Source organism: Mobula birostris, chromosome 13 (genome assembly GCF_030028105.1).
Source record: "Mobula birostris isolate sMobBir1 chromosome 13, sMobBir1.hap1, whole genome shotgun sequence".
Lineage (NCBI taxonomy): Eukaryota > Metazoa > Chordata > Chondrichthyes > Myliobatiformes > Myliobatidae > Mobula > Mobula birostris.
The window spans coordinates 85,666,405-85,691,374 of NC_092382.1; the positions used below are offsets into that span (position 1 = coordinate 85,666,405).

The 24,970-nt window shown below is 45.6% G+C and overlaps 1 protein-coding gene across 1 annotated transcript in view; it reads right to left on the minus strand.

Moving 5' to 3' along the window:
* LOC140207094 (uncharacterized) overlaps positions 1-24,970 on the minus strand; it is a gene marked incomplete at its 5' end in the record, with an annotated part of 147,755 nt that overhangs the window by 43,290 nt on the left and 79,495 nt on the right. Inside the window, one exon of the mRNA XM_072275421.1 lies at positions 23,841-24,599. Within this exon, the coding sequence (XP_072131522.1) occupies positions 23,841-24,599 (759 nt within the window). The remainder of the gene's footprint in view (positions 1-23,840; positions 24,600-24,970) is intronic.

Below are 24,970 nucleotides of genomic sequence, written 5' to 3' on the forward strand. Positions count from 1 at the left end.
AAACTCTGTGTCAGGGACTTAGTGAATTTATAACTCACCTAGTGTTCAGTAGAGAGTCAGCTCAGGCTGGCTGGACCCTGCCAGTGATTCTGTTCCATGACAGTCCTTTTAAGTCCTCTGCTGTTGTTCATCTCTCGCTCTCCCTGTGGGATGGGTTCCAGTCACCACTCTGTGGGTGAAGAGGTTTCCCTTGAATTTTCTGCAGACTGAACAAGTCGAGCTGACTGCAGTTCTGTCTGAGATATCCTTCGCCTCTCAAATCTCTGGGCTGAGGAAGAATGACATTGGGAGTTAACCTCCTTATTCAGGGCTCATTTCCACATTACATGTCATTTTCTGTGCTTCTAAAGGGTTGTTAGAAAATACCACTGTCCTCTAAAGAGTGAAATCAGAATAGGAAACCATTAGTTGGATGTTCAACAGAGCAGGGTCAGAAACCAGAGGCAGGTCTGCACAGGGCAGAGTTTGAGGCTCTGGACGATGGTCAGGGTAAGAGCGTATGATGAGGAGAAGGGAATCAGCAGCGGGGTGTGGCAACGAATGACAGAGTAGCAACATTTGGAAGCTGATTGACAGAGAAAATAATTTGGTTGTCTGACTGATGGCACAAACAATGCCTGTGGTGAGGTGCTCCAGTGGTCGAGGAACATGTGTGTGTTGGGAATGGTTTTATCTATTGCGGGAGTTGTTCCCACTTGTTTATCCTGTAATATTATATCTGAATGGTTATTATGGATTGTCCTGTCTGAAATAATGTGTTGATTATCATATAATTTGTAAGATTTTGACTCTAAAACTGGACCAGGCTTGAATTTATGGTGCCTTTATGAAGTGATGGAGGGCATTCATGAGTTTGTATTTTAAAGCAAGATTTTGATGAATGATATTTACCACTTGATTGTACCTTTGTAAGTGATCAAATTGAATTAAACTGCTGCAGGATCCTGGAATGTGTTGGATTGTGTCTGGTTTCTCTTGGCATTTTCTGCACTTGCTGCCTTGTTTGTTTGTATTTCATGTGTTTTCGATTTTTTTTCCCCTTTTGTTAACCAGCTTGTCCTGTATTTCTGCAAGGAACCCCTCTGTTTCTGGGAAGAGTTCTCCAACTCTCAGTCAGGTGCTCGATGCTTCCTAGTCACCATCTCATCTGCTCAGATCGTTGAGATGCCTGCCATGGAGGGTCATACTCATTTCACTGGTTACTGTTTTCTTCCATAGTGATTATTCATTTCTTTGAGCTGGTCTCTTATTTAAGTTTTCTGGTCTGTATTTCTTATCACGATGGCATATACACACATGGAGTGCTGAATTCTGTTCATTTTTGATGAAAATATATACTTAGAAGTTTTATCTGACTTGTGTGATTTTTTTTTCATGTGTGTTTTTTCCAAGGTAGTGTTAATCTAAATGGGTTTGAGTGTAAATAGTCTTTTCTAAAGTTATTAACCTTTGAAATGGATTGAAATGGGATCAAGGTATTTTTATATAAAAAAAAGTCAATGTCGGTTTTCATGGAAGTGTTTATTGCCTTTGTTGTATTTGTTAACTATTGAGCTCTGTTTGGCAAGTTTTTTTAAGCCTTGAACTAAATTTTGTCAAAGGTTTTCCCTATTTCGCACTACTTTCTATTTTCTTTGCTTGTTGATATTCCAGATATGTGGGTATCAAGAGTCCCGAGGAAGGGTCTTGGCCTGAAATGTTGATTCCCATCCATAGATGCTGCCTGACATGCTGAGCTCCTTCAGCACTTTGTGTGTAGTTCTCTAGATTTCTAGCATCTGAAGGTCCTCTTGTTTCCCAGATACATTTCTTGTAAGAACAAGCCAGTAGTGGGGTTGTGTGTGGCTCTGTTTGTAAAATATTAAATAAAATCATTAGAAAGAGGTGGCATAGGGTTGGAAGGTGTAGAACCTGTGGGTAGAATTAAGGAACAGCAAATGTAAAAAAAAATCCTTGATGCGAAATGTACAGAGACCTCCAAACAGTAGTAAGTACATGGGCCTCAAATTACAATAGGAGATAGAAAATGTGTGCCAAAAGGGCAATGTTACAATCATCATGGGGGATTGTCATGCAGGTGATTAGGAAAATTAGGATAGTGCTGATCTCAAGAGGAGGAATTCCTAGAATGCCTACAAGATGCTTTTTTAGAGCAGCTCGTGGTTGAGCCCACTTGGGGCTCAGCTATTCTGCATTGGTTGTTGTAATGAAACCGATATTAATGAGGTCACTTAAGTTCGAAGAACCCTTAGGGGCAAGTGATCTTAATATTATCAAATTCACCCTGACCTTCGAGAAGGAGAAGATAAAGTCAGATGTGGAATAAAGTGAATTACAGATGCATGAGAGGAAAAATTGGTCAAAATTGATTTGAAAAGAACACGGGCAGGGATGAAAACAGAGCAGCAATGGCTGGAATTTCTGGAAGCAATTCGGAAGACACAGGATATATACAAACCCCATTTCCAGAAAAGTTGAGATATTTTCCAAAATGCAATAAAAAACGAAAATCTGTGATATGTTAATTCGCGTGAACCTTTATTTAACTGACAAAAGTACAAGGAAAAGATTTTCAATAGTTTTACTGACCAACTTAATTGTATTTTTTAAATGTGCACAAATTTAGAATTTGATGGCTGCAACACACTCAACAAAAGCTGGGACTGAGTTAAAATAAGATTGAAAAGTGCACAGAATATTCAAGTAACACCGGTTTGGAAAACGCCACATTAAGCAGGCTAATTGGTAACAGGTGAGGTATCATGACTGGGTATAAAAGTAGCGTCCATCAAATGCTCAGTCTTTGCAAGCAAGGATGGGTTGTGGCTCACCCCTTTATGCCAAAATTTGTGAGAGAATTGTCAGTCAGTTCAAAAGGAACATTTCTCAACACAAGATTGCAGAGAATTTAGGTCTTTCAACATCTACAGTACATAATATTGTGAAAAGATTCTGAGAATTCAGAGACATCTCAGTGCGAAAAGGGCAAAGTCGGAAACCACTGTTGAATGCGCGTGATCTTCCAGCCCTCAGGCGGCACTGCCTAAGAAGCCATCATGCTACTGTGCCAATTATAGCCACCTGGACTCGGGAGTACTTCGGAAAACCATTGTCACTAAACACAGTCCGTCACTGCATCCAGAAATGCAACTTGAAGCTGTATTACGCAAGGAGGAAGCCATACATCAACTCTATGCAGAAACGCCGATGAGTGCTCTGGGCCCGAGCTCATCTCAGATGGACTGAAAGACTGTGGAACTGTGTGCTGTGGTCAGATGAGTCCACATTTCAGCTAGTTTTCGGAAAAAAAGCAGGCATCAAGTTCTCCATGCCAAAGATGAAAACAACCATCCAGATTGTTATCAGCGAAAGGTGCAAAAGCCAGCATCTGTGATGGTATGGGGGTGCATCAGTGCCCACGGCATGGGTGAGTTACATGTATGTGAAGGTACCATTGACTCTGAGGCATATATTAGGCTTTTAGAGAGACATATGTTGCCATCAAGGCGACGTCTCTTCCCGGGACGTCCATGCTTATTTCAGCAGGACAATGCCAGACCACATTCTGCACGGGCTACAACAGCGTGGCTTTGTAGACACAGAGTGCGTGTGCTTGACTGGCCTGCTGCCAGTCCAGCTCTATCTCCTATTGAAAATGTATGGCACATGATGAAGAGGAGAATCAGACAACGGAGACCACGGACTGTTGAGCAGCTGAAGTCTTATATCAAGCAAGAATGGACAAAATTTCCAATTGCAAATCTACTACAATTATTATCCTCAGTTCCAAAACAATTAAAAAGTGTTATTAAAAGGAAAGGTGATGTAACACAATGGTACACATGCCTCTGTACTAACTTTTGTTGAGTGTGTTGCAGCCATCAAATTCTAAATTTGTGTATGTTTACAAAATACAATTAAGTTGGTCAGTAAAACTATTGAAAATCTTTTCTTTGTACTTTTGTCAGTTAAATAAAGGTTCATGTGAATTAACATATCACAGATATTTGTTTTTATTGCATTTTGGAAAATATCCCAACTTTTCTGGAAAGGGGGTTTGTACATCAGAAAGAGGAAGTCATATTTTAAAAGGTAAGGTGACAAAACCATTGCTGATAAGAAAAACCAAAGACAACATAAAAACCAAAGAGAGGCCATAGAGCAAAAATTACTGGAAGTTAGAGCATTGGGCAGCTTTCAAAAACCAACAGAATGCAACTAAAATAATTAAGAAGGAAAATAGTCATAGTCATACTTTATTGATCCCAGGGGAAATTGGTTTTCATTACAGTTGCACCATAATAATAAATAGTAATAGAACCATAAATAGTTAAATAGTAATATGTAATTTATGCCAGTAAATTATGAAATAAGTCCAGGATCAGCCTATTGGCTCAGGGAGTCTGACCCTCCAAGGGAGGAGTTGTAAAGTTTGATGGCCACAGGCAGGAATGACTTCCTATGACGCTCTGTGCTGCATCTCGGTGGAATGAGTCTCTGGCTGAATGTACTCCTGTGCCCACCCAGTACATTATGTAGAGGATGGGAAACATTGACTAAGATGGCATGCAACTTAGACAGCATTCTCTTTTCAGACACCACCGTGAGAGAGTCCAGTTCCATCCCCACAATATCACTGGCCTTACGGATGAGTTTGTTGATTCTGTTGGTGTCTGCTACCCTCAGCCTGCTGCCCCAGCACACAACAGCAAACATGATAGCACTGGCCACCACTGATACGTAGAACATCCTCAGCATCATCTGGCAGATGTTAAAGGACCTCAGTCTCCTCAGGAATAGAGACGGCTCTGACCCTTCTTGTAGACAGCCTCAGTGTTCTTTAACCAGTCCAGTTTATTGTCAATTTGTATCCCCAGGTATTTGTAATCCTCCACCATGTCCACACTGACCCCCTGGATGGAAACAGGGGTCACCGGTACCTTAGCTCTCCTCAGGTCTACCACCAGCTCCTTAGTCTTTTTCACATTAAGCTGCAGATAATTCTGCTCACACCATGTGACAAAGTTTCCTACCGTAGCCCTGTACTCAGCCTCATCTCCCTTGCTGATGCATCCAACTATGGCAGAGTCATCCGAAAACTTCTGAAGATGACAAGACTCTGTGCAGTAGTTGAAGTCTGAGGTGTAAATGAGAAAGGGAGACAAGACAGTCCCCTGTGGAGCCCCAGTGCTGCTGATCACTCTGTCGGGGACACAGTGTTGCAAGCACATGTACTGTGGTCTGCCAGTCAGGTAATCAAGAATCCATGACACCAGGGAAGCATCCACCTGCATCGCTGTCAGCTTCTCCCGCAGCAGAGCAGGGCGGATGGTGTTGAACACACTGGAGAAGTCAAAAAACATGACCCTCACAGTGCTCGCTGGCTTGTCCAGGTGGGCGTAGACACGGTTCAGCAGGTGGACGATGGCATCCTCAACTCCTTGTCGGGGCTGGTAGGCGAACTGGAGGGGATCTAAGCGTGGCCTGACCATAGGCCAGAGCAGCTCCAGAACAAGTCTCTCCAGGGTCTTCATGATGTGGGAGGTCAATGCCACCGGTCTGTAGTCACTGAGGCCGCTGGGGCACGGCGTCTTCGGCACAGGGATGAGGCAGGACATCTTCCACAGTACAGGAACCCTCCGGAGCCTCAGGCTCAGGTTGAATACATGGCAAAGTACTCCACATAGCTGAGGGGCATAGGTTTTGAGCACCCTGGTCCTGACACCATCCGGTCCTTCAGCCTTGCTTGAGTTGAGACGTTTCAGCTGTCTTCTCACCTGTTCAGTCGTGAAGCCCACCGTGGTGGTTTTGTGTGGGAAAGTGATATAGTCATGAGAGCAGGGTGGGGGACTGTGAGGAGGGGTAGGAGGGGAGAGTGGAATATGTGTTGGTTGGGAGCCGAGAACAGATGGCTCATGTGGGGGATGGGCAGGGGTCACAATGTCAAATGTTAAAGAACAGGTTAAGTTCATTGGCCCTGTCCCCACTGCCTTCAGCTCCTCTGTTGTTAGTTTGCCGGAACCCAGTGATGGTCCTCATCCCCCTCCAGACCTCTCTCATGTTGTTCTGCTGGAGTTTCCACTCAAGCTTTTTCCTGTACCTGTCTTTAGGCCTCCCTGATCCTGGCTTTCAGGTCCCTCTGTATTACCCTCAGCTCCTACCTATTTCCACTTCTAAACACTCTCTTTTTAGCGTTCAGGATGTCCTTAATGTCCTTTGTCACCCGTGGCTTGTTATTTGAATAACAAAGGATAGTTCTCGTCAGAACATTGCAGATGGATTGCATAGGTGAGCTAGCCAGTAATATTAAAGAGGATACCAAATTTTTCTTCAGGTATTTCTTCTCTTCTTCATGTGCCTTGTGAGTTACACACATGGGCGAACATGGTTCTCCACCTTGAATGATCCCTCGCAGCATCAGTGATATCTCGCACACTTAGATCTGTTAGTCCTTTCACAGTGTCCATATATTTTCTTCTTTGCCTTCCTCTACCGTGTTTCCCAGGCACATGGACTTGTAATGTGAGGCATTCTATTTCTGATGACATGGCCCAGGAATTCAAATTTCCTCTTATTTAATGTTCTCATGAAATATCTTTTTGTATGGGCACGTTGGAGTACTGACTCATTAGTTACCCTGTATGATATTTTCAGCATTCTTCTAAGAAACCACATTTCTGTTGCTTCTAAGTTTCTTTGGAGTTCTGGTGTAAATGTCCATGTTTCGGAAGCATACTGCAAGATTGACCGGATGTAACATTTTAGTAGCCTAAGTCTTGTTGTCATAGAAATGTGTCTGTTGGTAAAAATAGGTTTCATTTTTTGGAAGTTGGTTTTGGCAATGGCAATTCTTTTTGTCTCTACTTTACTTCTACCATCTTGTGATATAAAACTACCAAGGTAATTAAAGCTGGTCTTTTGTTCAATCTCTTTGTTTCCTATGTACAATTGGCAGTTGGGAGTATCCTGCTGTTTTGATATTACCATACAGTTTGTTTTTTTACAGTTGATGGTTAGACCAGAATCTGCACTTCTTTGGACTACTTTGTCTAGGAGGACATGTAGGTTTTCTGCAGCACTTGCTATTAAGGAGGTATCGTCTGCATATCTTATATTGTTGATGTTAATTAACACCTCCAATTTTATCCCATCTAGGTCTTCTATTTCTCTGAGAATCATTTCACTATAGGTATTAAATAATTCTGTTGAGGCAACACATCCCTGTCTAACTCCTCGTTGAATTTTAGTCCAACTGCCTATATTACCATCAATTTTCACTACCGCTGTTTGATTCCAATATAAATTTTGAAGCAGTTGTTAGTCCTTTCAGGTACATGTAGTGTAAAAGAGAGGCAGAAGTGGATATCGGACCACTGAAAAATGATGCTGGAGAGGTATTAATGGGGTGTGGGTGCAAGGTGATGGCAGATAAACCGAATAAGTATTGTACATCACTCTTATCTGTGGAAGACGTTGGCAGGAATATGGAAGTCCCAGATGCCAGTGGTCAGAAAGTGTAGTTACTTTGCTCGGGAGAAGGTTCTCAGGAAACAGAGATGGCCTGAAGGTCAATAGATCACCTGGACCAGATGGTGTACAGCCCAGAGATCTGAAAGAGGTGGCTGAAGAGATGTGGAGGCATTAGCAATGATTTTTCAAGAATCGTTAAGGAAATTATATCCTAAGAAGTTTTTTCCTTCACTACTCCCCCTCTCCCAGTTTCACCTATCACCTACCACTTCTTCAACCGCTCTTACCCCCACGCTTCTTCTTCTGACATCTCACCTTTTTTTTCCCAGTCCTGATGAAGGGACTTGGCCCGAAACATTGACTGCTCACTATTTCCCATATATGCTGCCTGGCCTCCTTGGTTCCTCCAGTGTTTTGTGTATGTGTTGCTTGGATTTCCAGCATCCACGGATCTTCTCCCGTCCTTGATAAAAACAAAAGCGGGGTCATATAATATAGCAAGAATATTGTGGGAAGTTAGAGGATTGGGAAGGTTTTACATACCCAACAAGAGACAACTTAAAAAAAACACACAGGAGAGACAAGATGAAAAATTAAGGTATGTGTACCAATAATATCAAGTATCCAAAGTTTTTCAGATATATAAAGAGTAAAAGAGAGGCAAGAGCTGATATTGAACCTCTGGAAGATGATGCTGGTGAGTTAGTAATAAAGCAAAGAAACAGCGACTGAATGTAATAAGTATTTTCTGTCAATCTTCACTGTGTAAGACACTAGCAGTATAAGACCATAAGACATAGGAGCAGAATTAGGCCATTCAGCCCCATCAAGTCTGCTCTGCCATTCTATCATGTCTGATCCCGGTTCTCACTCAGCCCCATGCACCTGCCTGCTCGGTATATCCTGTAATGCCCTGACTGATCAGCAAACTATTAGCTTCTGCCTTAAATGTACCCACAGACTTGGCCCCATCGTCGTATGTGTCAGAGAATTCCACAGATTCACTGCTCTCTGACTGAATGAAATCCTCCTTAACTACTCTAAAAGTTTGCTCCTCCGTTTTGAGGATTTAACACCACCCCCACCCGCATTTACTAAACATAGCTCAGTGCAGGAGTACAGGCCCAAGGTTGGCAAACGCTCCGCGTATCTTAACCCCTTCATTCCTGGAATAATCTTCTTGAACATCCTCGGGACTCTCTCCAATGACAACACACCTTTTCTGAGATACAGGTCCCAAATACTCTCGGTGCGGCCTAAGTAGTGTCTTATAAAGTGCCAGCATTATCTTCTTGCTCATATATTCTGCTTCAGTTTAAATGCCAGCATTGCATTTGCCGCCGTTACCACAGGCTCAACCTGCATTGAACCTTCTGGAACTCTTGCCCAAGGCCTCATATTTCCTTCTGCACTTCTGTTGTTTGAACATTCTCCCCAATCAGATAATAGTTCACTATTGTTCCCTTTGCCAAAATGCATTATCGTACATTTCCCAATATTGTAATCCATCTGCCAATTTTTTGCCCATTCTTCAAAAGTGTCTGTGTCCTGCTGCAATCGCATTCCTTCCTCAGCACTACCGACGCCTCCACCTATCTCTGTATCATCCGCAAATCTTGCCACAAATCCATCAGTTCCATTATCCACATCACCGACAAACAATGTGAAAAGTAGCAGACCGAATACTGACCCCTGAAGACCACTAGTCACTGCCAGCCAACCGGAAAAGGCTCCTTTTGTTCCCACTCGCTGCCTCTTGACTGTCAGCCATTCCTCTATCCATGCCAGTATTTCTTCTGATTATTATCCTGTTAAGTAGTCACACGAGACTGCTTATCAGATGCCTTCTGAAAATCCAAATAACTGATATCCACTGTCTCTCATTTGTCCATCCTGCTTATGACTTCCTCGAAGAACTCTAACAGATTTGTCGGGCAGGATTTCCCTGTACAGACGCTATGCTGGCTTTGACTTATTTTATCATTAGTCTCCTAGTACCCCAAAACCTCATCTGTTATAATAGACTCCAACGTTTTCCCAGGCACTGATGTTCGGCTAACTGGACAATAATTTGCTCTCTTCTGCCTTCCTCCCTTCTCAAAGAGTGGATTGACATTTGCAATCTTCCTGTCCTCTGGGACCATGCCAGAGTCAAGTGATTCTTGACAGGTCATGACCAATGCATCTGTTATCTCTTCAGCAACCTCTCTCAGGACTCTGGGATGTAGTCCATCTGATCCAGGCGACTTATCCACTTTAAGAACCTGAGTTTGCCCAGCTCATTTTCCTTTGTAATAGCAATGGCACTCACTCCTGCTTCTGACACTCATGCATCTCAGGCACACTGCCAGTGTCTTCCACAGAGAAGACGGATGCAAAGTACCTATCAAGTTCATCTACCATCTCTTCCCAATTTCTAACTCATGAGCATCATTTTCCAGTGGTCCAATATCAACTCTCGCCTCCCTTTCGCATTTTTATAATGGTTTATATTATTGTCTAGTTTGCCCTCATATTTCACCTTTCCCCTTCATATAGCTTTTTTTTTGCCTGTTGTTGGATTTTAAAAGCTACCCAATTATCTAACTTCCTACTTACTTTTGCTACCTTATATGCACTTCCCTTGGTTTTTGTACAGTCCTTAACTTACGACCATAAGATATAGGAGCAGAATTAGGCCATTTGGCCCATCGAAGCTGCTTTGCCATTTGATCATGACTGATCCCTTCCCATCTCAGCCTCAATCTCCTGCCTTCTCCCCATAACCCCTCATGCCCTGACTAATCAAGGATCTATCAAGCTCTGCCTTAAATATACCCGATGACTTGGCCTCCACTCCCATCTGCGGCGATGAATTCCACAGATTCACCAAGCTCTGGCAAAAGAAATTCCTCCTCAGCTCTGTTCTAAATGGGTGCCCCTCGTTTCCATGGGTGCCACCTGGCCTGCTGAGTTCCTCCAGCACTCCGTGCATGCAGCTGAATTTGAGAGCTGGAATATTCATTATCATTGCTTAACATGGCACTCTTCAGTCTTTCAGTCTTTATCTTCCTTCATCAGCCACGGTAGCCTAGCCCTGCTCTACCTGCTGAACCGTGTCTACACCCACCTGGACAAGCCAGCGAGCACTGTGAGGGTCATGTTTTTTGACTTCTCCAGTGCGTTCAACACCATCCGCCCTGCTCTGCTGGGGGAGAAGCTGACAGTGATACAGATGGATGCTTCCCTGGGGTCAGGGATTCTTGATTACCTGACTGGCAGACCACAGTACGTGTGCTTGCAACACTGTGTGTCCGACAGAGTGATCAGCAGCACTGGGGCTCCACAGGGGACTATCTTGTCTCCCTTTCACTTCACCATTTACACCTCGGACTTCAACTACTGCACAGAGTCTTGTCATCTTCAGAAGTTTTCGGATGACTCTGCCATAGTTGGATGCATCAGCAAGGGAGATGAGGCTGAGTACAGGGCTACGGTAGGAAACTTTGTCACATGGTGTGAGCAGAATTATCTGCAGCTTAATGTGAAAAAGACTAAGGAGCTGGTGGTAAACCTGAGGAGAGCTAAGGTACCGGTGACCCCTGTGTCCATCCAGGGGGTCAGTGTGGAAATGGTGGGGGATTAAAAATACCTGGGGACATGACCCTCACAGTGCTCGTTGGCTTGTCCAGGTGGGTGTGGACATGGTTCAGCAGGTAGACGATGGCATCCTCAACTCCTAGTCGAGGCTAGTAGTGAACTGGAGAGGATCTAAGTGTGGCCTGACCATAGGCCGGAGCAGCTCCAGAACATGTCTCTCCAGGGTCTTCATGATGTGGGAGGTCAATGCCACCGGTCTGTAATCATTGAGGCCGCTGGGGCATGGCGTCTTCGGCACAGGGACGAGACAGGACATCTTCCACAGTACAGGAACCCTCCGGAGCCTCAGGCTCATGTTGAATACATGGCGAAGTACTCCACATAGCTGAGAGGCACAGGCTTTTAGCACCCTGGTACTGACACCATCCGGTCCTGCAGCCTTGCTTGGGTTGAGACGTTTCAGCTGTCTTCTCACCTGTTCAGTTGTGAAGCCCGCTGTGGTGGTTTTTTGTGGGGGTGGGGTATGGTCATGACAGCAGGGTGGGGGACTGTGAGGAGGGGTAGGAGGGGAGAGTGGAATATGTGTTGGTTGGGGGCCGACAACAGATGGCTCATGTGGGGGATGGGCAGGGGTCACAATGTCAAATCCGTTAAAGAATAGGATAAGTTCGTTGGCCCTGTCCACACTGCCTTCAGCTCCTCTGTTGCTAGTTTGCCGAAACCTAGTAAAAGGCATTCAAAAGGACATATGGTGCATTGGCCTTTATCAATCGCGGAATTGAATTTAGGAGCCAAGAGGTAATGTTGCAGCTATATAGGACCCCGGTCAGACCCCACTTGGAGTACTGTGCTCAGTCCTGGTTGCCTCACTACAGGAAGGATGTGGAAACTATAGAAAGGGTGCAGAGGAGATTTACAAGGATGTTGCCTGGATTGGGGAGCATGCTCTATGAGAATAGGTTGAGGGAACTTGGCCTTTTCTCCTTGGAGCGATGGAGGAGAGGTTACAGCGGGACTTTGATAGGATGCAAAACTTGTCTGAGAAGTGACAGATGGAGTTCAAGCTGGAGGATGAGAGGTGACCTGATAGGGGTGTACAAGATGATGAGAGGCATTGATTTTGTAGATAGTCAGAGGCTTTTCCGAGGGCTGAAATGGCTACCACAAGAATACACAGGTTTAAGGTCCTGGGGAGTACAGAGGAGATGTCATGGGTAAATTTTTTACTCAGAGGGCAGTGAGTGCATGGAATAGGCTGCCGGCAATGGTGGTGGAGGCGGATATGACAGGGTCTTTTAAGAGATTTTTGGATAGGTACATGGAGCTTAGAAAAACAGAGGGCTATGGGTAACCCTAGTAATTTCTAAGGTAGGGACATGTTCGACAGAACTTTGTGGGCAGAAGGGCTTGTATTGTGTTTTATGTTTCTATGAACACACATTTTGTGTCAGTAACAGATTTGGAAATGTTGGATTTGGTCTCTCAGCCAAATAGTTGACACAGTTTGGGAACAACTGGGCTCTGAGCACCGGTCCCTGCAACACCGACTGGGACATCCTGCAGGCCTGGGGAGGGCCTGGTTATTCCTTGTATTTGAACACACAGAAAGCAGGAAGGCCACTCGGCCCCTCCACACCGTCCTGTCATTCAATAAAACCCCGGGTCCCCAACACTACTCCCATCCCCACTTTTCCCGGACCATTGGCCCCGCTTGCAGGGCAACAGTCTGCCGGTGTTTGCCCCCCAATGTGGTGAATCGCCACCACCGTGGGCTCAGACATTTCCACAGATGAGCCCCTCCTGTCCCCACCGGGACAAACATCCTGTCCGCCCCCTCTCTCACCGTCTTCATCCTCTCCCTCCCCGGGGAACCGGCATCAAACCGACGGGCCGAGCGGTCTCCTCCTACCTCTCAGCGATACATCAGACTCCGGCCGCAGGAGACGCTTCACAAACGCCCCAACTTCCCTCGGAGGGAAATGGAAATAAATCAGAAAGCGGACATTTACTTTGGGATTTGTCCCGCTTGCAGGAGACGGGGTAACGCCCTCTCGGCTGGTCCGCCTCCACTATTGGGTGTAATCAGTGATTGACATCCCATCGCACCAATGGCAATAGCGCAGCTTTGCAATCAATTCAATAATTCCTCTGTTGACTGTTCGGGGGGGGGGGGGCGTGGCTCGTGCTGAGTAGCTTAGCCGTTAAACCGAAAAAGCTCGAGCACAGCAGCGCGTGTGTGCTCGTGACAGCAGATGCAGATACGGGGAGACCATGGGTGACGTCAGGCGCGTGGGGGGTGCTGCTGTGTGACGTCACGTGAGGGGGGAGCGCTTCAATTTTAAAACACCTTTTGTTGGGTCCGATCTGGAACAACAAAATTAAATTCGGGTTTCATCGGGACCGGATCCGGTGTTGTGAGATGTGTCCGGCTGTGCCGTGTTGTTGGTGGAGTGGGCAGCGGGGTGTTTGTCTCCGGGCTCTCCTCAGCCCCGGTTTTCACTTTGCGACCGAGCCCGGTCCGTGGATCAATTCCTTGTGGTTCTGCAGGGGGTTTGGGGCGAAGGGACAGTCTGTCTGTCTGTCTGTGTGGGTCGGGGTTATGAGTGGGTCCCGGGACACATTAACTTGTAAACACCGGACCATCTGGTGAATTGGATCAGACAGCTTCGCTCGCCTGTCCTTTCAGGAAACAACAATTCTCTCTGCATATTAATGACTGTCTAAACTTGCTGTGAACAAGATTCTGTGTTACAAGATTGTGAGTTACAGAGTCTAGGACAGCTGTCACCGTCATGGGCTGCGAGTGCAGACAGGGATTGGGGTCACTGAGCTGTGCATCAGAGAAGGACACGGGTTTGTACAGCCTCCTGTGGGGTAGAAATGTCCACACGGTGAATTCGGATCTGCTGGCACATCGGGAGTCTGAAAGGGAAAGGAAATGGGGAAGGGGCTGAGCAGAGAGTTTTAACAGGGGTGGAGGGGTACAGGAGCTGTCTGATAGATCGTTTTAATTGTTTTTTATAATCTGACAGATGGTGACTGAGAAAGAAGCTTGTTGACGGAGGATACCCGGAGGCGAGCACCAAGTGCCTCTGGTGAAGAGTAAACCTGCAACCTCGAGGACAGTGAGGAAATGGTCGGTGGAGGCTTATGAGGCGCTCCAGGGTCGTTTTGAGGTGACAGACTGGCAGGCACTCTGTGAGCCACATGGAGAGGATATTGATGGGTTCACAGAGTGCATCACTGATTTCATCAACTTCTGTGTGGACTGCAATGTTCCGACAAGAACTGTCCTTTGTTATTCAAATAACAACCATGTGTAACAAAGGACATTAAGGACATCCTGAACGCTAAAAAGAGGGCGTTTAGAGATGGAAATAGGGAGGAGCTGAGGGCAATACAGAGGGACCTGAAAGCCAGGATCAGGGAGGCTAAAGACATATACAGGAGGAAGCTTGAGTGGAAACTCCAGCAGAACAACATGAGAGAGGTCTGGAGGGGGATGAGGACCATCACTGGGTTTCGGCAAACTAGCAGCAGAGTAGCTGAAGACAGTGTGGACAGGGCCATTGAACTTAACCTGTTCTTTAACAGATTTGACATTGTGACCACTGCCCATCCCCCACATGAGTCGTCTGTTGTCGGCCCCCAACCAACACATGTTCCACTCTCCCCTCCTACCCCTCCTCACTGTCCCCCACCCTGCTCTCATGACCATACCCTGCCCCAACACGAAACCACCACGGTGGGCTTCACGGCTGAACAGGTGAGAAGACAGCTGAAACATCTCAACCCAAGCAAGGCTGCAGGACCGGATGGTGTCAGCTCCAGGGTGCTCAAAACCTATGCCCCTCAGCTATGTGGAGTACTTTGCCATGTATTCAACCTGAGCCTGAGGCTCCGGAGGGTTCTTGTACTGAGGAAGACGTCCTGCCTCGTTCCTGTGCCAAAGACACCGCGCCCCAGCGGCCTCAATGACTACAGACCGGTGGCATTGACCTCCCACATCATGAAGACCCTGGAGAGACATGTTCTGGAGCTGCTCCAGCCTATGGTCAGGCCACACTTAGACCCCCTCCAGTTCGCCTACCAGCCCCGACTAGGAGTTGAGAATGCCATCGTCTACCTGCTGAATTGTGTTTACGCCCACCTGGACAAGCCAGCGAGCACACTGAGGGTCATGTTTTTTGACTTCTCCAGTGCGTTCAGCACCATCCGCCCTGCTCTGCTGGGGGAGAAGCTGACAGCGATGCAGGTGGATGCTTCCCTGGGATCATGGATTCTTGATTACCTGACTGGCAGAACACAGTACGTGTGCTTGCAACACCGTGCGTCCAACAGTGATCAGCAGCACTGGGGCTCCACGGGGGACTGTCTTGTCTCCCTTTCTCTTCACCATTTACACCTTGGACTTCAACTACTGCACAGAGTCTTGTCATCTTCAGAAGTTTTCGGATGACTCTGCCATAGTTGGATGCATCAGCAAGGGAGTTGAGGCTGAGTACAGGGCTACGGTAGGAACCTTTGTCACATGGTGTGAGCAGAATTATCTGCAGCTTAATGTGAAAAAGACTAAGGAGCTGGTGGTAGACTTGAGGAGAGCTAAGGTACCAGTGACCCCTGTTTCCATCCAGGGGGTCAGTGCGGACATGGTGGAGGATTACAGATACCTGGGGATACGAATTGACAATAAACTGGACTGGTCAAAGAACACTGAGGCTGTCTACAAGAAGGGTCAGAGCCGTCTCTATTTCCTGAGGAGACTGAGGTCCTTTAACATCCGCTGGACGATGCTGAGGATGTTCTACGAGTCTGTGGTGGCCAGTGCTATCATGTTTGCTGTTGTGTGCTGGGGCAGCAGGCTGAGGGTAGCAGACACCAACAGAATCAACAAACTCATTTGTAAGGCCAGTGATGTTGTAGGGATGGAACTGGACTCTCTCACAGTGGTGTCTGAAAAGAGGATGCTGTCTAAGTTGCATGCCATCTTGGTCAATGTCTCCCATCCACTACATAATGTACTGGTTGGGCACAGGAGTACATTCAGCCAGAGAATCATTCCTCCGAGATGCAGCACAGAGCATCATAGGAAGTCATTCCTGCCTGTGGCCATCAAACTTTACAACTCCTCCCTTGGAGGATCAGACACCCTGAGCCGATAGGCTGGTCCTGGACTTATTTCGTAATTTAATGGCATAATTTACATATTACTGTTTAACTATTTATGATTCTATTACTATTTATTATTTATGGTGCAACTGTAACAAAAACCAATTTCCCCCAGGATCAATAAAGTATGACTATGAATCAGGAATTGAATTGAATTGACTTTATTTCTTACATCCATGAGGAGTAAAAATCTTTACGTTACGTCTCCATGTAAATGTGCAACGTCCAATCATAGTAATTTATAATAGTTTATAATAAATAAAACAGACAATGTAATATAGAGTACACTCAAATCAGCGTGAGTTCATCAGTCTGACGGCCTGGTGGAAGATGCTGTCCCGGAGCCTGTTGGTCCTGGCTTTTATGTTGCGGTACCGCTTCCCGGATGGTATCAGGAGAGTGACAGTGATGTGATTTCCTGTGTCACTGGTACAGACAGTCATCTCAAGTGAGGAGTTTGTGTGGAGATGCAGCTTCCCTGGAGGTGGAGGAAAGAGGACACACCAACAGGTGGAACCAGCTGTGGGAAGACATGGTTTGTCAGGTCTGACGATGAGCTGAATGTACCATAACCTTCAGACTGAATCAGAAAACCATTCTGAGGGTATTTGAAATGTCAGAATCAGGGGAGATGTGATCACATGTGCAGAGGGCAGGGGTTGTGTCTCCATCAGAGCCTTGGTGAGATGGTTCAAGTTACAATGTGCAGGGATGAAATCACAGTGTTTGGGGCCGGATTTAATCACTGATTCTGACACAGTGAGAGGGTTAGTTTTGCTGTAAGGAAGCAATGTTAATGGAAGATGACACAGGAACTTCATCAATTGCCAGTTGTTTAGCAGAAGTGACCAATTTGTATGTTACCTCGACAGAAACAGATATTCACAGTGGTGACAAAGGGGTTCAGTCTGGTTTAGTTCAGGTTGGAGAGGGGTGAGGGGTTGTGAAATCAATGCCTTGCGGTGCCACCATCGTTAATTTGTCATGTCCGGAGTGGTGGATCACACAGCACGGAAACAGACCTTTGGCCAGCCATACCTGTTCTGACCATCCACTCACTGTCTACACTGGTTCCATTTATCAGCACTCGGTTCATAGCCGACTGTATCTCGACAGTTTCAATGCTCATCCACTTCGTAATGTTGTGAAGGGACCTGCCTCCACCACCACCTCGGGCAGTGTGTTCCAGATTTCAGCTACCCTCTGAGTGAAACATCACTTCCTCAGATCCCTGTAAACCTCTTCGTCCTCTGTTTAAATCTGTGCCCTCTGATCAGTGACACCTCTGTCCCAGGATCGTGGCCGACATGGGCATCAGTGAGGCCTTTGACAAGGTTCAGCATGGTAAGTTGCTGTGGAAAGTTAGATCACATGGGATCCAGGGAGAGCTGGCTAACTGGATGCACAGTTGTCTTGATGGTAGGAAGCAGAGCGTGATGGTGGGAGGCTGTTTATTGGACTCAAGGCCCAGCCCAGTGGGGTTCCCCAGGGTTACAACCATTGCTCTCGTTATTTATTGACATTTAATTATTTAGTGGTCTCAACCACGAGCTGCTCTAAAAAACCATCTTGTAGGCATTCTAGGAATTCCTCCTCTTGAGACCAACACCATTCTAACTTTCCTAATCACCTGCATGAGAATCCCCCATGACTATTGTAACATTGTCCTTTTGGCACGCATTTCCTCATTTCCTATCTCCTATTGTAATTTGAGGCCCAAGTACTTACTACTGTTTGGGGGTCTCTATACGATTCCCATCAGGGATTTTTTTTTACATGTGCTGTTCCTTCATTCTACCTACAGATTCTACACCTTCCAACCCTATGCCACTTCTTTATAATGATTTTATTTAATATTTTACTAATAGATCCACACAACCCCACGACCAGCTTGTTCTTTCAAGAAACATACAAGTATCTGGGAAACAAGAGGACCTGCAGATGCTAGAAATCTAGAGAACTACACACAAAGTGCCGGAGGAGTTCAGCATGTCAGGCAGCATCTATGGATGGGAATCAACATTTCGGGCCAAGACCCTTCATCGGGACTCTTGATATCCATGTATCTGGAAGATCCACAAGCAAAGAAAATAGAAAGTAGTGCGAAATAGGGAAAACCTTTGACAAAATTTAGTTGAAGGCTTTAAAAAACCTGCCAAACAGTTCAATAGTTAACAAATACAACAAAGACAATAAACACTTCTATCAATACCAACATTGATTTTTTTTAATATAAAAAATATCTTGGTCTCATTTCAATCAGTAAAATTTAAAGATAAATAAGAACTGAAATGATATTTACGCTCAAACCTACTTAGATTAACACTACCTTGGACAGGAGCTAGAGAAGTAACACACATGAAAAAAATATCACACAAAGGTCAGATACAATTTCTAAGTATATATTTTCATCAAAAATGAACACGATTCAGCACTCCATGTGTGTTTCTGCAATTGTGATAAGAAATACAGACCAGAAAACTTCAATGAGAGGACAACTCAGAAAAATGAATCATCACTATGGAAGAAAACATTAACCAGTGGAATGAGTACGACCCTCCATGGGAGACATCCCAATGATCTGAGCAGACCAGATGGTGACAAGGAAGCTTCGAGAACCTGACTGAGAGTTGGAGACCTCTTCCCAGAAACAGAGGGGTTCCTTGCAGAAATACAGGACAAGCTGGTTAACAAAAGGAAAAAAAATTGAGAATACATGAAATACACACAAACACGGTGGGAGGAGAAGATGGCGGCACGCCGGCGTGTGCACAGCCCTCCGGTGAAAAATGATATTGTATCTGTTAAATAGGGGCCATGGACAACTCTGATTTGATGGAGAGGAACGTGAAAGCACAGAGGAACATCTGGAGAAATTTATGAAATGCCCATTTGCTGCTGTCATTACTGTGTGGTCAGGAATCTTTCGGAGGGTAGGCCTCAAAATCCCCGGCGTTGCCTGCTTTTGCCGACCGAGAAGGAGGTCGAATCGTTCGGACAGAGATGGCGCTCAGTACTCAGTGTCAGAGAGCTGATCAGAGCTCGAAGTTTTCGGTTGACTCAGAGTCAGATTGTGGTCGGCATAGCAGGGAGAGTTTTTCTTCCTTCTCTCATCTGCGTGAGATGTGGGACATTTGAGAAACTTTGAACTTTACTGTGCTCACGGATTTCTTCATCAAGTTATGGTATTGTTACACTGTTTGTAACTATATGTTATAATTATGTGGTTTTGTCAGTTTTTTCAGTCTTGGTTTGTCCTGTGTTTTTTGATATCACACTGGAGGAAATAATGTATCATTTCTTAAGGCATGCATTACTAAATGACAATAAAAGAGGACTACATGTCTTCATAATCATATAAAAACAAGGCAGTAAGTTCAGAAAATGCCAAGAGAAACCAGACACAATCCAACACATTCCAGGATCCTGCAGCAGTTTAACTCAATCTGATTACTTGCAAAGGTACAATCAAATGGCAAATAATATTCACAAAAATCTTGCTTTAAAATACAAACTCATGAAGGCCCTCCATCACTTCATAAAGGCATCAGATTTCAAGCCTGACCCAGTTCAGTCAAAATATTACAAATTATATGATAATCAATACATTATTTCAGATAGGACAATCCATAATAACCATCCAGATATAATATGACAGGATAAACAAGCAGGAACAACTCCCTCAATAGATAAAACCATTCCCCACACACACGTTCCTCAACCAGTGGAGCACCTCACCACAGGCATTGTTTGTATCATCAGTCAAACAACTGAAAGATTTTCTCTCTCAATCAGCTTCCAAATGTTGTTACTCTGTCATTCGTTACCACGCCCCACTGCTGATTCCCTTCTCCTCATCACACGTTCTTAACCCGACCGTCGTCAAGATCCCCAAACTCTGCCCTGTGCAGACCTGCCTCTGGTTTCTGACCCTGTTTCATTGAACATCCAACGGATGGTTTCCCATTCTGCTTTCAGTCTTTAGAGGACAGTGGTGTTTTCTAACAACCCTTTAGAAGCAGGAAAAATGACCCACAATGTGGAAATGAGTCGTCATTACGGAGGTTAACGACCAATGTCATTCTTCCTCAGCCCAGAGATTTCAGGGCGAAGAACATCTCAGACAGAACTGCAGTCAGCTCGGCTTCTTCAGTCTGCAGAAAATTCAAGGGAAACCTCTTCACCCACAGAGTGGTGACTGTTCGGAACCCATAAGCACAGGGAGAGCGAAAGATGAACAACAGGGCAGGATTTAAATTGACCGTCATGGAACTGAATCACTGGCAGGGTCCAGCTGGCCTGAGTTGATTCTCTACTGTACACTAGGTGTGTTATAAATTCACCAAGTACCAGAGACAGAGTTTAAAATAAACTGATTTATTTGTCTCAGATCCAGAATATTAAACTCCAGTTCCACTAAAGGTGAATATGCAGCAGAAGAAACTCCTCCCATGCCCAGTGACCAGGGTGCAGAACTGGGTGTGGTGAGCATCAGCAATAATTGCAGAGTTCAGCACCGACAGTCACTCTCGAAATTGCATTCAGCAACTGTGATGGACAAATATCCAGCATGCAGCTTATTGAAACTTTCTCCCCAGTGTGAACCCGGCAGTGTGTCACAAGTGTAACATACTGTAAGGTTCCACTGCTAATGTAATGGCCTCTGTGCAGTGTTTCACTGCTGAGGTAAAGGTTTCTCTGTAGCAGCAATGTTTAGGTTATGACTGGAGATAACAGGGTTTTGGAGTGCGGGGCTATCCAATGAGAGAAATGTTCTTTCTTGTGAGTCTGGAAGAGGGATTTTCGTGGTCTTTTGTTGTGGAGAGATGAGAAGATGCAAATGGAGAGAGTGGGCCCTTTTTTTTTGTTTACTTCACTAACCATATAGAACCATAAAACACTACCACACAGAATCAGGCCTTTTGGCCCTTCTTGGCTCTGCCGAACCATTTTTCTGCCTAGTCCCACTGACCTGCACCTGGACCAATTTACCACATTATCATCCAGATCATTGATATAGATGACAAATAACAATGGACCCAGCACTGATCCCTGTGGCACACCACAAGTCACAGGCCTCCACTCAGAGAAGCAATCCTCTCCTACCACTCTCTGGCTTCTTCCATTGAGCCAATGTCTAATCCAATTTACCACCTCTCCATGTATACCGAGCAACTGAATTTTCCTAACTAACCTCCCATGTGGGATCTTGTCAAAGGCCTTACTGGAGTCCATGTACACAATATCCACTGCCTTCCCTTCATCCACTTTCCTGGTAACCTCCTCGAAAAACTCTAACAGATTGGTTAAACATGACCTACCACGCACAAAGCCATGTTGACTCTCCCTAATAAGTCCCTGTCTATCCAAATACTTGTAGATCCTATCTTTTAGTACTCCTTCCAATAACTTACCTACTACCGTCGTCAAACTTACCGGCCTATAATTTTCCAGATTACTTTTAGATCCTTTTTTAAACAACGGAACAACATGAGCCATCCTCCAATCCTCCGGCACCTCACCCGTAGATGCCGACATTTTAAATACATCTGCCAGGGCCCCTGCAATTTCAACACCAGTCTCCTTCAAGATCAGAGGGAACACCCTGTCAGGTTCTGGGGATTTATCCACTCTAATTTGCCTCAAGATAGCAAGCACCTCCTCCTTTTCAATCTGTACAGTTTCCATGATCTCACTACTTGTTTCCCTTAATTCGATAGACTTCATGCCAGTTTTCTTAGTAAATACAGACGCAAAAAACCCATTTAAGATCTCCCCCATTTCTTTTGGCTTCACACATAGCCGACTACTCTGATCTTCAAGAGGACCAATTTTATCCCTTTCAATCCTTTCACTCTTAATATACCTGTAAAAGCTCTTTGGATTATCCTTCAGCTTGACTGCCAAGGCAACCTCATGTCTTCTTTTAGCCCTCCTGATTTCTTTCTTAGTTTTTTTTGCACTTTTTATACTCCTCTAGCACCTTATTTGCTCCCTGTTTCCTATATGTGTCATACAACTCTCTCTTCTTCTTTATCAGAGCTCCAATATCCCTTGAGAACCAAGGTTCCTTATTCCTATTCACTTTGCCTTTAATCCTGACAGGAACATATAAACTCTGCACTCTCAAAAATTTCTCCTTTGAAGGCTTCCCACTTACCAATCACATCCTTGCCAGAGAACAAACTGTCCCAATCCATGCTTTTTGGATCCTTTCTCATTTCTTCAAATTTCGCCTTTTTCCAGTTTAGAACCTCAAACCGAGTACCAGATCTATCTTTATCAATGATCAAGTTGAAACTACTGGCGTTATGATCACTGGAACCAAAGTGCTCCCCTACACACTTCCGTCGCCAGTCCTAACTCATTTCCGAATGGGAGATCTAATATTGCATCCTCTCTAGTTGGTACCTCCATATATTGATTTAGAAAACTTTCCAGAACACATATTACAAGCTCTAACCTGTCTAGACCTTTAACAGTATGGGAGACCCAATCAGTATGTGGAAAATTAAAATCCCCTACTATCACTAACTTTTGCTTCCTGCAGTTGTCTATCTCTCTGCAGATATGCTCCTCCAATTCTCGTTGACTACTGGGTGGTCTGTAATACAATCCCACTAATGTGGCCATACCTTTCCTGTTTTTCAGTTCCACCCATATGGACTCAGGAGACAAGCCCTCTAATCTGTCCTGTCTGAGCACTGCTGTAACATTTTCCTGACTAGCAATGCTACCACCTGCACCCCCCACCACCTTTCATTCCTCTGCCTCTATCATGTCTGAAACATCAGAACCCTGGAACATTAAGCTGCCAGTCCTATCCCTCCTGCAGCCAAGTTTCACTAATTGCTATAATGTCGTCATTCCATGTGTCAATCCATGCCCTCAGCTCGTCTGCCTTCCACACAATACTCCTTGCATTGAAATAGACACACCTCAGAAGATTGTTTCCACCATTCACAACCATTCTATTTGTGGCTTTGCATGAGCTTTTAACATCATTTATTTTCACCCCCGCTCCACTATCTGCTCTGGCACTCTGGTTCCCATCCCCCTGCAAACCTAGCTTAAACCCTCCCCAATAGCACTAACAAACCTCCCCGCAAGGATACCGGTCCCCTTGTAGTTCAGGTGTAACCCGTCTCTCTTGTACAGGTCCCACCTGCCCCAGAAGAGATCCCAATGATCCTGAAATCTGAAACCCTGCCCCCTACACCAGTTCCTCAGCCTCAGTCAAAGTAAGAATTATAAAGCTCAATCGTTTAATCAGATATTGTCTACTGTTTATTATTTCCGGGTACTGATTTGTAACAGGGGACACATCACGCAGCATCCACCCAAACGAGATTTCTTAAGTTTGGCCGGGCAGGGGGGCTATCACCCCCTATATTAATCTGCTAGCTGAAGCGAGAGTTACATAAGGTTAGATGACTGAGTGAATCGCTTCCCACATTCACAGCAGGGGAACGGCCTCTCCCCAGTGTGAACTCAGTGATGCACATTTGGTTGATTTGGTTGAGAGAATCTCTTCCCAATGTCTGAACAGGTGAATGGCCTCTCCCCAGTGTGAAGTCGCTGGTGTCTCAGTAGGTGGGATGACCGACTGAATCCCTTCCCACAGTCTGAGCAGGTGAACGGCCTCTCCCCAGTGTGAACTTGCTGATGTCCCTTCAGATGAGATGAGTATGTGAATCCCTTCCCACAGTCTGAGCAGGTGAACGGCCTCTCCCCAGTGTGAACTTGCTGATGTCCCTTCAGATGAGATGAGTAAGTGAATCCCTTCCCACAGTCCAAGCAGGTGAACGGCAGCTCCCCAGTGTGAACTCGCTGGTGTGCCTTTAGGTTGGATGACCAAGTGAATCCCTTCCCACAGTCTGAGCAAGTGAATGGCCTCTCCCCAGTGTGAACTCTCTGATGTACCTTCAGTTTAGATGACTGAGTGAATCCCTTCCCACAGTCTGAGCATTTGAACGGCCTCTCCCCAGTATGAACTGACGTGTGTACCAGTAGGTCGGATGACCGAGTGAATCCCTTCCCACAGTCTGAGCAGGTGAACGGCTTCTCACCGGTGTGAAATCGCTGATGTCCCTTCAGTTCAGATGACGAAGTGAATCCCTTCCCACAGTCCGAGCAGGTGAACGGCCGCTCCCCAGTGTGAAATCGCTGATGTATCTTCAGTTGAGATGACGAACTGAATCCCTTCCCACAGTCTGAGCAAGTGAATGGCCTCTCTCCAGTGTGAACTCTCTGATGTAGCTTCAGTTTAGATGAGCAAGTAAATCCCTTCCCACAGTCCGGGCAGGTGAACGGCCGCTCCCCGGTGTGAACTGACTGGTGTCTCAGTAGGGCGGATGACCGAGTGAATCCCTTCCCACAGTCTGAGCAGGTGAACAGCTGCTCTCCAGTGTGAACTCGCTGGTGAGCCATTAGGTCAGATGACCTAGTGAATCCTTCCCCACAAATTCAGCAGATTACCAACATCTGCCCAGTGTGAACTGACTGGTGTGTCCACAGGTGGGAAGACCGACTGAATCCCTTCTCACACACAGAACAAGTGAAGGGCCTCGTCCCAGTGTGAACTTGCTAATGTACCTTCAGTTGAGATGACCGACTGAATCCATTCCCACAGTCTGAGCAGATGAATGGCCTCTCCCCTGTGTAAAATGACAGGCGTGCCAGTCAGTCAGATGATCGAGTGAATCCCTCCCCACAGTCTGAGCAGGAAGGATGATAGAGTGAATTCCTTGCT